The sequence below is a fragment of the Ursus maritimus genome, unplaced genomic scaffold (assembly GCF_017311325.1).
Source record: "Ursus maritimus isolate PB19 unplaced genomic scaffold, ASM1731132v1 scaffold_4, whole genome shotgun sequence".
Classification (NCBI taxonomy): Eukaryota; Metazoa; Chordata; class Mammalia; order Carnivora; family Ursidae; genus Ursus; species Ursus maritimus.
This window is the reverse complement of record NW_024426552.1, coordinates 69,317,444-69,334,984: the sequence shown is the minus strand read 5'-3', so window position 1 is coordinate 69,334,984 and position 17,541 is coordinate 69,317,444. Positions and strand designations below refer to the sequence as shown.

General features: G+C 35.1%; 1 protein-coding gene across 8 annotated transcripts in view; it reads left to right on the top strand.

The window, feature by feature from the left end:
• DLG1 (discs large MAGUK scaffold protein 1) overlaps positions 1-17,541 on the top strand; it is a 272,209-nt gene that overhangs the window by 207,247 nt on the left and 47,421 nt on the right. For all 8 annotated transcript variants that reach the window (XM_040621402.1, XM_008708348.2, XM_008708351.2 and 5 more), the window contains one exon: positions 1,878-1,980. In XM_040621402.1, coding sequence (XP_040477336.1) covers positions 1,878-1,980 — 103 coding nt within the window. The remainder of the gene's footprint in view (positions 1-1,877; positions 1,981-17,541) is intronic.

Genomic DNA, 17,541 nt, shown 5'->3' with positions numbered 1-17,541 from the left:
TTTTCAGGGAATTAGAAATTCTACTTTATGCTTTATAATTCTACTTTATGCTTCTATAATTCTACTTTATACATTGGGGTTGAGTTTTTTTTAAAGCCTTCAGCTAGAAATAATCTCTAATAAAAGCACATTACATTGTGTTACATTTCTTTAAAGTTTCTCGTATCTTGATTTTCATCAAGAACTATAGGTATTTACCCAAAGAATACAAAAATACTAATTCAAAGGGATACATGTACCCCAATATTTATAGCAGCATTATCTGCAATAGCCAAATATGGAAACAACCCAAATGTCCATCAACTGATGAATGGATAAAGATGTGGTGTATAATATATTTATTTATTTATTTACACACACACACACAAACGCACGCACATGCACTGGAATATTACTCGGCCATAAAAAAAAAAGAGTGAAATCTTACCATTTGCAACTACAAAGATGGAGCTAGAGTGTATTATGCTAAGCAAAGTAAATCAGTCAGAGAAAAACAAATACCATATGATTTCACTAATATTATGAGGAATTTTAGAAACAAAACATGAGCAGAGGGAAAAAGAGGCAAACCACAAAGCACTCTTAACTATAGAGAATAAACTGATGGTTACGGGGTGAGGGGGGGTAAATAGGTGATGGGTATTAAGGAGTGCACTTGTTGTGATGAACACTGGATATTGTAGGGAAGTGTTGGAGACATTAAGTTGTACACCTGAAACTAACATTACGCTGTATGTTAACTAACTGGAATTTAAATAAAAGCTTCTTTTAAAAAAGTGTGTTTGATTTAACTTAGCTGCATGATGACATCCTTTATAGATAATATCAAATAACAGGTCTTTACATGGTTAAAATGTTCTTTTATATAAATTTTATAATCCCAAGAATTTCTGGGCTCGTAGTCATTTTTTTCCAAAATTGGTATATGATCTTTAACAGGTTTGAGATTTGATGTCGACAAAACACACTTTCATATAAAAATTGCTTGACAGTTCTTCCTTTCCAAAAATATTTGATCAAGGTTTCAAGCATTACTGTAGTCTATTCACTGCTGATTTTTAAGGGAAAAAAACAACTAAAGTATTTAAAGCTATTACCATTAAAATACTAATGCTCCCATGAATGTCCATTTAAGTTTTGCTAATAGTGGAAAAGGTAGTGTCTTAAGGTAGTGTGCTTGCAGTATATACTAGGTATTGGCAGCCTTTCAGAAATAAGAATTAAGTTGCTTACTTTCAAGTGGAATTTATCACCTCAGTAATTACTTCACCCAAGGGAGGGCCCTGTCTTCAAAACACGTCCCCTTGTTCATTTGATAACATTTACTCTAGTTAAATGTCAGTCTCTGAAATCTGAGCTGTTTTAATACTTTTAAATACTTGCCTTCCTGTTACTCCACAAGAACGGAAGCTTAGTTTGGGGAAGAGAATTGGAACTGAAACGAGGAATAGGAGTGAAAGTATGGTAGAAGATGAAAGGATGCTACATACAAAATGAATGTCCTTCCCATTGCTTGATTTGCTACTGAAATAAGCTGTACAAAATGATGGCATTTGTTCATATTTCAAGTTACCACATTAAGGTGTGTTTCCCAAGAGATCGGTAGACAACTTCCGGAAAACCTGGAAGAAAATGTTTTGGTTTTGCTCACTCGATGTTAAGCAAAGTATTCTTAGTGGATAAAATTGCTTTCATTGATATTAATATTTTGTTTTACTGTATGATATACTTTAGTAAATTGGAACAAGAAGATATTTTAGTGATAAAGTTATTGCATGTAATTTTTTTTTTCTGTGCCTACTCAAAGAACAGGCTATTGTGGTTTCTAATCAGTGTGAATAATTTCTTTCAAATTTAAGATTCAATTTGATTTACAGGTAAACAGTGTTGACCTCAGAACTGCCAGCCATGAGCAAGCAGCAGCCGCTTTGAAAAATGCTGGCCAAGCTGTCACAATTGTTGCACAGTATCGGCCTGAAGGTAATAAAATTCCTACTGTCTGTGTTTATTGTTTCACTTCTTAAGAATTCTTCTTCTTAATACTAAACAGTATTAAGCTTTCCTAGCTTAACATTTTTATGTTTTGATCTCTTTTATTAATCTAGTATTTGTTTAGTCTGAACCTAATTCACAACCCAGGTCAAAGTGTGTTCAGTAGGATATAGGAATTCGTTTGAGTATTTCACTGTTATTTGGATTAATTTTTAAGTGTTTATTTTTTTTAAATCTATCCTCTAACCAAACACATACCTTTACTAACTCAGTGATCCCAAAGGATCATAAAAACCATATGCAATGACAGTAGCATTGCCAAAGAAAATTAGGTCGTCCCAATTTTTTCTGACTTTTTAATTAGATTATGTTTGTTAATATCAAGATTTAAGATAACGTTTATTATATAGCCTTTGTTGCTGTTTAAAATAAAGAGAAAAAAAACACAAGTTTGGTATGTAATTTCTAGATAGTGACGTTTCATGGACATGACCTAAGTTCCTAGGGGAAGAAGGTGATAATGGAAAATTCAAGGTCATTCCATATTTAAACATACGTAAAACTCTAGTGGTGTACATCAACATAACCACTTCTCCAATAAAGCCTCAGTGGAATTTAAAAAGCTTAATACCCAGAAGAATACACAGCATACAGGCTCGTGTTCATAAACAAGGTGAAGAAGGAAAGAATGATGTGACTAAAGGAGTCAGTGAAACAATTTCTAATTTAGCAACTGTTAAATTTATTATTTTTTTTTCTTAGATTGGAATTTATTTTTGAAACAGAACCTAATAAATTTTTTTTAGGTAATCAAAACAGCATGTAGGGCTTTCCATGCTATTTCATAATATGTACAGTTGTAAACCTCAGCATTTTATTTTAGGTCCATTAACTGAACAGATGTAAATCCATTTGAATAATGGATAAATTCCAAATAAATTCACATTAGCCAAATAGAGACTAATATATGAAATCAGAATGCCAGTTTGTTAATTCAGTGAGAAACAAAACCTCCAGTGGGGCCACGCATGCTTTTATCTTCTAGCCAACACATTCTTGCCCTATAAGTATACTATATGGAAGCCAACTTATCAATATTTACTAAGATATGGCTTTTTAGTATTATAGAAGGGTTCTCATTTATTTACGTGCATAAGGAATATAGACTATTTAGGTATGATTAAAGGTAAGTCAATATCTGACCTCCCCCAGAAAATACATAAAAGCAACAGGGAAAATAAAACATACATGCACTTCTGCCAACAGAACTCCACCTCACATTAAGCAAAGCTAAGATGACAGATGGCTTGCTTATGCAGCTTGAGATCTGGCAGAAGCCACACAGAAAGAGGGAAGAGTAAAAACATGGAATGTTGAGAATTCTCAGTGGTGGCAGAACTTAGAATATGACAGAAAATTACTCATTCTAAAGGTGAGGAGCTTCTTTTTGAGGTATAAAAACATCATCCTTTTGGTTTTGGCAAGCATCATGGGAATTGGAGTGAACACGCTGAAACAGAAGCCATCCTTGATGTGATTTGATTTAGAGAAGTGGAGTAGTAGTATTTGGGTAAAGGAATCTGTCTTGATAGCATCAGATAATGTGACAGTCCTTTGGTTTCAAAGGCCATGAAGATACTGTGCTTCCATCCCTCCTGCACCCCTTAACTTTCTGGTTCAGCCAAATAGCTGGTCCAGCAAAATCCAACTCATTCAATAATAAGTAGTTAAAAAGTAACTGTCCTAGCATTCATACAAAGATAATAGTAAGAAGTGGAAACTGCAAAGCTTAGCAACAGGTACTTCACACACACACACACACACACACACACACACACACACACACAAAACATTGGCATAGATCAGATGAAAATTTGATCTTAATATTTTCAACAACTAGTGCATTCATTTCTTTGAAAGACCACTAAATAGAAGTGTAAGAACTGTATGGAAAAAAACAGCTTCATAACCAAGAGATTGATTTTGAGATAGCAGAACCCAGGAAAGAAAAAAGAAAAGCAGTTTCTTAAATTGAACACAAAGACAAAGAGATACTGCAGAAAAATCAATAGAGGTTAGAGGATACAAGAGGAAAAATAAAATGAAACAAGGAGAATTTTAAGATCGAGAGAAAATATTAGCAATGGAGGACTGGCAAGTATGTATATGCAATATATACATAATTAGACTTTCTAAAAAAATTTTTTTTAAGAGGAGAATGTTTGAAATTACACATTGAAGAAAATTTTACTGAATTAAAAAGAAGTGAATCTTTCTATTGAAAGGACACAAAATGATAGGAAATTGACTCAGAATCATCAAAATTCAGACATATTCTAGTTAATGTTTGCCAAGAAGGAATCTTCTGAGACACAGGTAAAAATATTGAGTTACGTTTAATAAGGAGTTAAAAATTGATTAATGGAAGAACTGCTCTAATGCTTGGTAAGCATAGACCAGAACAAGGATAGTTAACTTTATCATTTTTTATATTTAGCAGCTTTTAACTAAGCCTAATTTCCATCTATATGCCCTAGATATACTTGCCCCTGATGGTTGGTAAGGGTAGGCTACTGTTTTCCTAGGATGGGCCGTATTGAATGGGCCCAAGAATCTTCCTTTCAGATTGTCTTTTTCTGTGCTTGTACTGTTTTTCTTCTCTTTTGTTCTTTTTTGAGATTTCCATACTTCTGTAAGAACCTTTCTGATTGATACTTTTTCTTTACTTGTATTCAAAATTACTGTTCTCTTTATCCAGAGGAATTTACATTCTGCTTTGATTATTCAAGCAGCTACTATTTAGTAGGTGTTTCTGTTTCCAGGTTAGACCCTTATGTTGATGCTCTTACTAGATGTATTTTTTTTCCAAACATCTCCTGAGTATCAGACTTACTGTGTATCTTATGTGATGTCACTAGCTGTATTTCTCCGTAGTGTTTGCAATTGAGCATTCCTAAAACAATTATTTTACTATTTCAGTACATGGTACCTGCATTGATTCTTAAGGCAGAAGCCTCAGAGTCATCCTTGCCCTCCCTCCACTTTCTCAACCTCTGTGTCAACAGATACTTCCCTAACCAAAGCCACCCTCATCTGTTACCTAACCTATTCTAATAGCGTCTGACAAGTCTCCTTATTTCTTTTCTTGGTTTTCTCCAGTCCATTCTCTGTTCATCAAGCAAAGTGATCTTTTTAAATACAATGATTGCATTGTGTCATTTCCCATTTAAAACATTTTTCATTAAACTCTGCATAAAATCTAAACCCTTTCATAGGACCTGCAAGAAAGGCCCTATGTGATTGAGCACAGCACAACACATGTGATCACTGCATGCCCTCTTCTCCTTCCTTTGCTCCTTAGGCTGTAACCATACAGGTCTTCTTTCAGACCCTTTATTGCATCATAAAGTAGTCTAATTCTCTGATCATTTCTGTACTTTCTTAGAGTGTTCTTTTTCCTTGTTCTTCATATGGCTGGCTCTTTCTCATGATTCCATTTCTGATAGCGCTGTGGTATTTTTTCTTTATAACATTTAACACAGTTTATAATTAGATGTTCATTTAGGTGCCTGTTTGGTTATTATTTATTTAAACCTTGCTCTAGAGCCTTATGAAATACATACAGATGATGAGTTGGCTCAGATAACAAAGCTAGTAATAGCCAGGATTCAGTCCCCGATCTGTTATCTTCAAAATCTAGATACCTTTCACTGGGAATATTTTAAATGAGTGCTTAGTCTGGCAATGTTGATGTTTACTGTATTCTTTTACCATAGCTATGATACTGTTGCCTAATAAAAACATGGTAAGTACCAATAGAGCACAGAAGAGAGCCTTTGCCTTAGGAATTCAAAAGAAAGTACTTCATGTTGCCTGGCATGAGGAAAAAAAAACACCTTAGAGTAGGATTGGGGCTTAACTGGCAACCTAAAGAATGGATAGGATTTAGATGGGCAGAGAGAAGAAATGATGTCATAGGTTGAAAAAAAAAAAAAAAGACCAAAAATAGGAGAGTTAAAATTTAAAAGCAAGTTTTGGATACTTTGAAAACACCTGTCTTCCTTGCTGTATTGCTACGTACGTTGTTTATAAGGCAATGATGCTGTAGTTTTATGTTTCATTTTAATATTAATAATGTATTTTTAACAAATTTATTTTTGTTATACAGCATTTTTTTTTAAATATATTCCACATCATTAGTGTGTAACTGCTATGAGGGCCAAGGATATAAGTTGAAGGCTCAGGTTTTCTTTCTCAGTGAACTGGCCATTTTAAGAAGTATAAAAGGAGTCACCTGACACTCTGCTAATCAGTCATCTCTCTGCAGTTAGTATCTTCACTTTACTAATGATGAACCCCTTGGGATTCTCTGCTTCACTGATAATCTGACATACATGTATTCATACAAACAGACAAAGAGCAAAGAGGTAAGCTTTTGGTAGGAGTAAATTTTTATCTTTAGGATAAAAGGATCTATAACTCTAATCAAACACAGGCACTGGAATTACTATGCTAGTTTTTTACTCCATTCAGAAGTTAAAAATTTGTCAAATAGTTCCTGATCTGTGTAGTTCAAGAGCTTCCTATGGGTTGGGTAATAGAATACAATAGAAAAATTGTGTGCCGGATATGGTACTAACCATGTTACATTTATTAACTCTTTTAATTCCCATAAAACCTATAAGATAGGCACTGTTATCTCATTTTACATTACAGGTGAGTAAACAAAGGCACAAAAAGTTTAAGTAATTTGCCAGTTAATACAGCTATTAAGTGGTTAAGATTTCTTCTAGCCTCTTTGTAGAGGAGGAAAAACTTTCTCTCTAACCTTTTAGTTTCACTTGCTGGGGACTGCAACTTAAACTGACAAAAGACAGATTCACATGAGAAAAGGTTTATTTTTATATGCGTATGAGGAGCCAGCAAAAGAAGTCGGGCTCATTAATTCCTTATATACCTAACTTAGTAAGGAAACAAGAGTTGAAAGAAAAACCTTCTGTGGGAAAAACAAATAGATGTCTTTAGGAAAAACAAATGGGTTTTTAGGAGAAAGTTTGTAATAATGTTGTCTAAGACTACTAAGAGTAGTCTTTCCTTCTCAAAGTCATAATATGCCCCAGGAGAGGGTATTTATGATAGCCTCATTAATTTTTGGTCAGATAAGGGACACTCTGGGAAGGCTTTTTTCCTGCATTTGTTGAATCTCCAGTGTCTTCAGTTTAAAATAATCCTTTTAGGGGCACCTGGGTGGCACAGTCGTTAAGCGTCTGCCTTCGGTTCAGGGCGTGATCCCGGTGTTATGGGATGGAGCCCCACATCAGGCTCCTCTGCTATGAGCCTGCTTCTTCCTCTCCCACTCCCCCTGCTTGTGTTCCCTCTCTCGCTGGCTGTCTCTCTCTGTCAAAAAATTAAATAAAATCTTAAAAAAAAAAAAATCCTTTTAACAACTCTGGGTTCCAAGTGGGTCCCTACACCCTGGAAAGCCCTAACCTCAGATATTTTATCTCATTGTTCCTCAAGTACACTTTATGAGCTTTCAGACCTGAAATCTAAATTTTTGGTTGAGGGGCGCCTGGGTGGCTCAGTCGTTAAGCGTCTGCCTTCAGCTCAGGGCGTGATCCCAGGGTCCAGGGATCAAGCCCCACATCAGGCTCCCTGCTGGGAGCCTGCTTCTTCCTCTCCCACTCCCCCTGCTTGTGTTCCCTCTCTCGCTGGCTGTCTACCTCTCTGTCAAATACATAAATAAAATCTTTAAATTTTTGGTTGAAAAATACTGATTATATTGCAGTGATACTATAAAAGAAAAAGAGATAAAAGAAAAAGAATTAAACTTAACACGAAACTTACTTTCTCTTTCCCATTGGTTGTCTTAAAGTTGTGATTTTTTTTCCACAAGAAAAAAAAATTCCTTGAAGTTGATATCATTATTCCTAATTTTTAAGTGACTAAACTGAAATCTAGAAAAGTGAGAGGTTTGATCAGAGCCACTTGTCTGAATTCCAAAGCTTTAATTTAAATCTTAGCTACAGAGGTAGAGTTTTAACCCCAGTCTCCTCATTTTATTTCCGTTCTCTATTCTGGTAACAACCAAAGAAAGGAGAAGTACAAACCAAATGGAGACGTTGTATTGGACCAGTGGCATTTCTTTGTAAACAAGCATTTGTCATCTCTTCAGTGATTTTCTGTAGCTGATTCCTAATTAAATTTTGTTTTAGTCTCTTACTTTCCTTCCTGTATCTTTCTACCCTTTCCTGCTACCTAACCAGCCTGCCTTCTTACTCAGAACATTTCCCTTTTTCTCCTCTAAACCAGTCTTAACTATTCTCTGAGAGTTATTGCTCTCAGATGTTAAGTTCTACATTTAACTAATATATTTCATTATAGAGTACAAATGAGTTTTATTCTTCGTAGTTGGGATTGCAAGTTTAAAGAAATTGGGGGAGATATAATTTATCCCCACTCTCTTCCCCTAATTTCTTCCATCTTTTCACTTCTAGCAGGGTCAAAACAAAGATTAGAAGTTGAAAAGGGGAATAAAATGCAGAAAATCAGCTGTTAAACATTATATCTCCTCTTACAAGCATACACATATCATTTAACTTAATGGCCGGCAGTTCAGAGACTCCCTAAATATATTTCATGACAAGTGTGAAAATTTCTGAAATGCTGAATGGAGAAAACTTTCTGTATAGTAACATTTCCGTTTTCTCCCAGTGTAGCTTTCCTGTAATGAGTTGTGATATGATTTCCAGGAGAGGGGTATAAATGACTTAACTGAAAAAAGAAATTAAACTCTCCCCCCAGAATAAAACGTGAGAAAATGTATACAGGATGGATATACAGTGGAAATTGATAGAGCTAAAAGTATAAATTGATTGGAACAGACAGGAAAGAGAGGAATCTTAGCTATGTAAATGAAATGGGGGTTTAAAGGAAAAGTAAATTTGAGGAAAGTGTTGGAAGTATGTTCTGAACAGACAGATGGTTAGGAGGAATTGTTAATATTAAGTAAAGACCATAAATATGAAAATCTGAATAGAGTCAGCACTGTAAATGCACAAATTTAAGAAATTAACAGGAATTGACTTTGCTCTCCAGTATCTTAAATGTTGAATATCTGAGACTTTAACTGCTTCTTGTAGTGACTTAGTTACTTCTTAGGAGAGAGTATTGTTTACTGTAAAAAATAATGTAAAAAAAATACATGTTCTTTGTACAGAAGGTTTTTAAATTTCTGAAATATAGAATGTTTTACGTCACTAGGGCTTTCATTAATTCAACTGGCAAAATCACTGAAAACTAATAATGCTACATGAAATATAATGAACATTTCATTAAAAGCATCACAGAGCTGTTAAGGCAGTAAGGAAGCACAGACATTGCTTTTGTATAAGAGCTGTGGTATAATCGCTTACAAGAGCCAAATTGTTGAAGTTTAAGGAATTTTATGAAGTAGTTGTTAAACACAGTCATTATTAAAAATAAAATTATGGGGCACCTGGCAGGCTCAGTCAGGAGAGCCCATGACTCTTGATCTCGGAGTTGTAAGTTCAAGCCCCACATTGGCTGTAGAGATTACTTAAAAAGTAAAATCTTGAAAATGAATGAATGAACAAATAAATGTACAAGTAAGATTTTTAAAAAATTAAAATATTAAAAACAAAAGTAATAAATATTGAAAACTCATCACTTCCTAATAATTTTCTGAAACAACCATTAAAATAATGGATTGATAGAGCAGTGGGACAAATAGAAAATTAAAAATAAGATAGTAGATTTAAAGTTGAATTGCCCAGAACTAAAAACTTGGATAGCAAAACCAAAATTTATTAACAGCTCATTAACAGAACTAGATGAAAAGGTATCCCATGAACCCCAAAATACAAGCAAGTATAAACAAGTTATCAACAGCTATGAGACCCTGTAATACAAGCATCTGTACAAGGGGAAGCAGTACAAGAAGCCCAAAAGCCAATCAGTACTCACTAGAAAATGCAGTGGCCAATTTGAGAACAGCACCTACAACTGTAAGGGTTTTTGCACAATTTACATTTTAAGTGCTGGGATCTACAGTCAGGTATGAGGGAGATGGAACAGTCTGGGCCCTCTGGCACATTTAACCAGTGATAGCTCCATTTCAGTTCAAACCCCCCCACCAAGAGGAACACTGAGAATAAAATCCAAATTGAGCAGGATAGGGATAATAGGGCCAAAGGAAATAGAAGGTACGGATGAGTAGGGGGAAAGTACACCACCAGGAAATCTCACGGTGTATGCGATCATATCTTTGAATATTTGTCAGAAACAACAAAAGAGGGAGCTCCAGAGCTGTGAAGATAGAAAAGCTATCCTAACCCAAAATAGTCTTATCTAAAAGTTCAGGAAAACTGGGGCACCTGGGTGGCTCAGTCAGTTAAGCGTCTGCCTTCAGCTCAGGTCATGATCTCAGGGTCCTGGGATTGAGTCCCATGTTGGGCTCCCTGCTCAGTGGGGAGTCTGCTTCTCCCTCTCCCCCCGCCCCTGCTGCTTGTGTGTGTGCTCACTCACTTGCTCTCTCTCAAAATCTTTAAAAAGAAAAGTTCAGGAAAACTAATTCCTCATAAAAATGAACAACAGAAAAGGATCAGTATTGAATCCAATGGAAATCTGTTTGAAAAATGAAAATAAGGATCAGAATAACATCTCCATAATGAAAGTATGCCAGAAAAACATGCCCATGAAATAAATGAAAAGTATAACCTTAATATTTCAAAATAAGTTAAAGAATAATTATGGAGTATATGAAAGAACAACATAAATGAGTTGATAAAACTTAGAAAATAATTAGAAATAAAGAAAAATTTTATTTCAAAAATTAAGTTTAACAAAGAGGAGAGTTTGAGCAGAGTGAGGAGGTAACACATGGGACTGGTTAGAGTTCAGTCAAGGAAGTGAGTGGTAGTAGAGTCAGAAGACTCCTTACATACAGAGAGGTTGATCCAATGAATACATATATGCTAAAAGTAATGTTATCTATAATTTTCATTTTTAGAGAAGTGCTAAATATGGAAAGGGAGAAACCAAAATATAAACCCTATAATATTAGATTAGAATTGGAGAAATTGGTATAAACATAAGGTATTCAATTTATATAAACAAATATAGTTATAAATGTGTTTTTTATATATAATATGTGTGTGTATACATGAAAGCAAGGAAACGCTCAAGGGATGATGGAGACATGTCAAAAGGACAGAATATCCAGTTTGAAAGGGTTCCCACTGGCTAAATTGAGAACAGTTTGACCTAAATTGAGCAACAATTTGAGGTTATACTGCACTGAGTAAATTCGGAAATCATGAGTCTTAACTAATAAAAATTTTTGAATTAGTTGGACGTTTGATGAGAATGGAGAAGTGTATATTATTTCAATAACTTATTATTTGCAAAGGGAAAAAGTAATTTTACAGTAGAGAAACCTGGCAGATACAGCCTTCATCAAGTGCTGAAAGCTAATAACATTAGTAATGAGACAAATCAGAATTGTAAACTACCTGCTAGGGTGCAATGGAGAGAACATAACATCTTCTCCTTGATATTCCTGACAAATTTGCATAACCAGAATCTAATCATGTGGAAACATCAGACAAACCTAAAGTAATCTTCAACAGTATCAAGATTACAAAGTCAAGGGAAGACTGAGGAACTGTTGTGACTGAAAGAAACTAAAAGATCTGACAACTAAGTGCATATATGATCAGATGTGACAACTCGTCATTTCAGACTAGATCCTTTTGCTATATAGGGCATTACTGGGGAAACTTCAGTGGAGTGTGAGCATTAGATAGTACTAATGTATTGATATGACTTTTTTATTTTGATGGTTTTGTTGTTATATAAGAAAATATCGTTATTTATAGGAAATACATACCGAAGTATTCAAGGGTGATGAGACATCAAGATAGCAAGTTACTGTCAAATGGCTCAGGAAAAACAATTTGTGATTGCTTCAATCTTTAGAAAATATATTAATAAAAGAAGAGAATAAAAAAGGATTTGAGAATGACAAAGTAGACAAAGAATATTCAACATGTGGGCGTTTCATAGGAAAAAAACAAAACAATGCATATAAAACAAATACTAACGGTGTATAAACAAAAGAACTCTCCCAAAATTAAAAAAAAATATCAAGCTACATATCAAAAAGACATTCTATTTACCTAAGGTGATAACCAGCACTGAGAAATATTCTCATAAAATTATTGGGATTAAAAGAAAAATACACACACCCTGCCCTTCAACCCCCAGGAAGCCCCTCAGCCTCTCTGCTCTTCCTTCTCTGCCCGGCTCCTTTCTCCTGGAATCCCCGCCCTCCCAGGACTGCTCTGTCCTGTTCCATCTGTCAGGACAGCATTGAAATCGAAAACAAACTGAGAACAAACCAAAAGTTGTATGGCAGTTTTTACTTTCTGTCACTCATTTTTAACTTCAAAATAAATAATAAAATCTAAAAATAAAAACAAATACAATTATAAGAACATATTATGAGCAACAATGTACCAACAAATTAGACAATCTGGAAGAAATGGATGCATTCCTTGAAACATATAAACTACCAAAACTGAACCAGGAAGAAATAGAAAGCCTGAACAGACCCATAACCAGCAAGGAAATTGAAGCAGTAATCAAAACTCTCCCAACAAACAAGAGCCCAGGGCCAGATGGCTTCCCAGAGGAATTCTACCAAACATTTAAAGAAGAATTAATACCTATTCTTCTGAAACTGTTCCAAAAAATAGAAATGGAAGGAAAACTTCCAAACTCATTTTATGAGGCCAGCATTACCTTGATCCCAAAACCAGACAAAGAGGAGAATTACAGACCAATATACCTGATGAACATGGATGCAAAAATTCTCACCAAAATACTACCTAATAGGATCCATCAGTACATTAAAAGGATTATTCACCACGACCAAGTGGGATTTACTCCTGGGCTGCAAGGTTGGTTCAGCATCTGCAAATCAGTGTGATACACTACATTAATAAAAGAAAGAACAAGAACCATATGATACTCTAAATAGATGCAGAAAAAGCATTTGACAAAGTAGAGCATCCTTTGATTAAAACCCTTCACAGTGTAGGGATAGAGGGTACATACCTCAATATCATAAAAGCCATCTATGAAAAACACACAGCAAATATCATTCTCAATGGGGAAAAACTGAGAGCTAAGGTCAGGAACATGGCAGGGATGTCCACTATCACCACTGCTGTTCAACATGGTACTAGAAGCCCTAGTTCTATACACCAACAACAAGGCAGAAGAAAGAGAAATTAAGGAGTCGATCCCATTTACAGTTGCACCCAAAACCTAGGAATTTATTCCTAGCTACCTAGGAATAAATCTAACCAAAGAGGCAAAGAATGTGTACTCAGAAAACTATAGAATACTCATGACATATTGTAGAAGACACAAAGAAATGGAAAAATGTTCCATACTCGTGGATTGGAAGAACAAATATTGTGAAAATGTGTATGCTACCTAGAGCAATCTACACATTTAATGCAATCCCTATCAAAACACCATTAACTTTTTTCACAGAAATGGAACAAATAATCCTAAAATTTTTATGGAACCAGAAAAGACCCTAAATAGCCAGAGGAATGTTGAAAAAGAAAAACAAAGCTGGTGGCATCTCAGTTCCAGACTTCAAGCTCTATTACAAAGCTGTAATCATCAAGACAGTATGGTACTGGCACAAAAACAGACACAGATCAATGGAACAGAATAGAGAGTCCAGAAATGGCCCCTCAACTCTATGGTCAGCTGATTTTCGACAAAGCAGGAAAGAATGTCCAGTGGAAAAATGTCTCTTCAACAAATAAATGGTGATGGGAAAATTGGACAACCACATGCAGAAGAATGAAACTGGACCATTTCCTTATACCACACACAAAAATAGACTCAAAATGGATGAAGGACCTAAATGTGAGACAGGAATCCATCAAAATCCTTGAGGAGAACACAGGCAGCAACCTCTTCGACCTCAGCCTCAGCAACTTCTTCCTAGACATATTGCCAAAGGCAAGGGAAGCAAGGGCAAAAGTGAACTATTGGGACTTCATCAAGATAAAAAGCTTTTGCACAGCAAAGCAAACAGTCAACAAAACCAGAAGACAACCTACAGAATGGGAGAAGATATTTGCAAATGACATATCAGATAAAGGGCTAGTATCCAAAATCTGTGAAGAGCTTATCAAACTCAACACCCAAAGAACAAATAATGCAGTCAAGAAATGGGCAAAAGACATGAACAGACATTTCTGCAAAGAAGACATCCAAATGGCCAACGGTCACATGAAAAAGTGCTCCACATCACTCGGCATCAGGGAAATACAAATTAACAAGTCAGGAAACAACAGATGTTGGCAAGGATGCATGGAAAGGGGAACCCTCCTACACTGTTGGTGGGAATGCAAGCTGGTGCAGCCACTGTGGAAAACAGTATGGAAGTTCCTTAAAAAGTTGAAAATAGAAGTACCCTGTGAACCAGCAATTGCACTACTGGGTATGTACCCCAAAGATATAAATGTAGTGAACCAAAGGGGCACGTGCACCCCAATGTTCATAGCAGCAATGTCCACAATAGCCAAACTGGAAAGAGCCTAGATGTCCATCGACAGATGAATGGATAAAGAAAAAAAAAAATATATATATATATATATATACACACACACACACACACACATTGGAATATTATGCAGCCATCACAAAGTGAAATCTTGCCATTTGCAACGATATGGATGGAAGTAGAGGGTATTATGCTAAGCGAAATAACTCAATCAGAGAAAGACAGTTATCGTATGATCTCACTGATATGTGGAATTTGAGAAACAAGGCAGAGGATCGTAGGGAAAGAGATGAAGAAATGAAACCAGACAAAACCAGAGAAGGGGACAAACCATAAGATACTCTTAATCTCAGGAAACAAACTGAGGGTTGCCGGAGTGGAGGGGGGTGTAGGAGGGATGGGATGGCTGGGTGATGGACATTGAGGAAGGTATGTGCTATGGTGAGTGCTGTGAATTGAGTAAGACTGATGAATCAAAGATCTATACCCCTGAAACAGTACCTTATTGTTAAATTTTAAAAAGTAAAGAAAAAAATTCAGTGGAATTCCAGACCCCCCCCCAAATGCCCTTTAAAGGAAAGGAAATGAGGTAGTCATTAGAATTTCATCAGCAGTGGCTCATAGGAAACAGTGGAGTCAGCATACTCAAAGAATCAAAGAAAGAAACTGAATCAAATAGACTTTCACATATAAAGGCTGCAGTCAAATGTATAAACAACAGAATGATATTCAGGTCACTCTCTGAGAAAAAAGAACAAACTTCAGACACCCAAAATGATGGGAGAGATACTGATCTAAGGACTAGTTCTAGCAATTAATTAAGATAGTTGTAAGGAGGAGAGTATATAATATGAAAAGACTGTATGCTCTGACAATTTGGATAAAGTACAATGATCAGAAAATGGGAGAAATTTGAAGATGCTATGAAAATAGCATAAGCTTTCCAATTGCTTTAAAGTTTTTAACTGGATATAGAAGGATAATATTTCAGTGCAGCTCTGTGGAGATCACTCATGGTGAAGGGGGCAAAACCCAAACAAAAGATTACCACTAGAACAAAAGAATAAGCCTTCCTAATTTTATATGTATATATTTATCTTTGAAAGTATATAAAATTTATTTATATTTTATTAAATATTTATGAATATTTTATGAAATCCTAATGTTGGTGTTTGAAATTAATACATTTATAAATATATTTATAAAATATAAACTTAATTTTATATATAAATGTCTACATATTTATATAATTCCTTGTTTTAGGAATTTAATATGTATTTTTAAATTTAGGAGGGCTTGTCCTTTTGTTCGTGTGTGTGTAAACAGAATAGATTGCACAGCGAGAGTGTGTTCTGGTTACTGTTGTTTCATAACTACTCCAAAGTTTAATGGATTAAAACAGTTAACTTATGAATTCTGTAGATTAGGAATTCGGTCATGATTTTGTCTGGATGGTCTTTGTGGCATAGGCTGAGGTCACTTAATGGGTTTCAGCTGGTGGATGAGGGTCCAAATGGCTTTACTCCCCTTGTCTCATGCCTTGGTGATACTGGCTGAAAGTTTGGGCTCAGAACACCATCATGGGACCTCTGCAGCATGGTGCTTTGAGGGTTATCAGACTTCTTCATGGTATCTGACTTCCCCCAGAACAAGCATCCCTAAAGAAACAGGTAGAAGTTTCATGGCCTCTTCTAATCTAACTTTGAAAGTCACATATAATCATTTCTACCATGTTCGTTTGCGTGTGAGTCATAAGGCCAGCCAAAATTCAAGGAGAGGGTGATTAGACTCCACCCTCTTGATGGGGGAACATCAAGGTCACATAGTACAAGGACATGTGGGATGCAAGCATGTATCTTGGGAAAATATACTCTGACACAACTATTCATACAGAAGCCTTGTGTATATATAAATAAAGCATAAAATAGTATAAATAGAACTGAGATCAACTTCAGTTATATCAAAAGTTACCTTAATTGTTCAAAGAAAACAATTTTCCGGTTTGCTGATAAAGCAGAATCTAACTCTTTACAGTATTTTGCTGTAACAAAGAAATAAAGGTTAAACACAAAAGAACTATATAGCTATTAAAAAAGAATGAGAGATGCCTATATACGCTACCAAACAGTGTTCTTACTATTACTGTTAGTAAGACTATTACTGTACTTACTGTTAAGTAAAATAAGCATGTTGGAAGAAATGTGTAGGTTACTGTTTAATAAAGGAGCAATATGTGTGTCTATATATGTTTGGGTGAATATGTAATGTACACATAATTGTATGTTATATATATTACATAAAATAACAGAATAAGTGTAAATATATTTATATATACATGTTTCTGCTTCTGTTATTAAAAATGTAAGAATACCTTTATTTTTTTAATTTTAATTTTTTTTTGTTTTTTAGAAGAGGGAGGCAGAGGCAGGTGGTGGGCCAGACGGAGAGAGAGAATCTTAAGCAGGCGCCACACTCAGCATAGATGACCTGAGCCAAAATCAGGAGTTGAATGCCCAACCAGCTGAGCCACCCAAGTGCCCCTGGAAGAATAAACCTTTATTTAAATGTTTATAATAAACCTTTCTTTAAATGTTTATAATAAACCTTTCTTAAAATGTTTATATATAGTGACCAGGATAGAGTAGGGTAGAAGAGAGGGCTAGAAGCTAAACTTTTTCTTTAATATCCTTGTTTTACAGATGCAACCTTGGAACTATTTTACCTACGTATTAAAAACAATGAAAAATTTAAAAAGCAACCCCTAAAAATTGAAGTTGAAACTAAATAAGAACAAATTAACCTAAATGTATATCCAGTTGGCAACATTTAACACCTAGGGAGAAACTACTCAGAGTCACTTTAAAACAGCCATCAAACTGTGAATATATATATTTCTTTCTCTACTAGACCATGCTCTAAGTAACATAAAAAGAAGT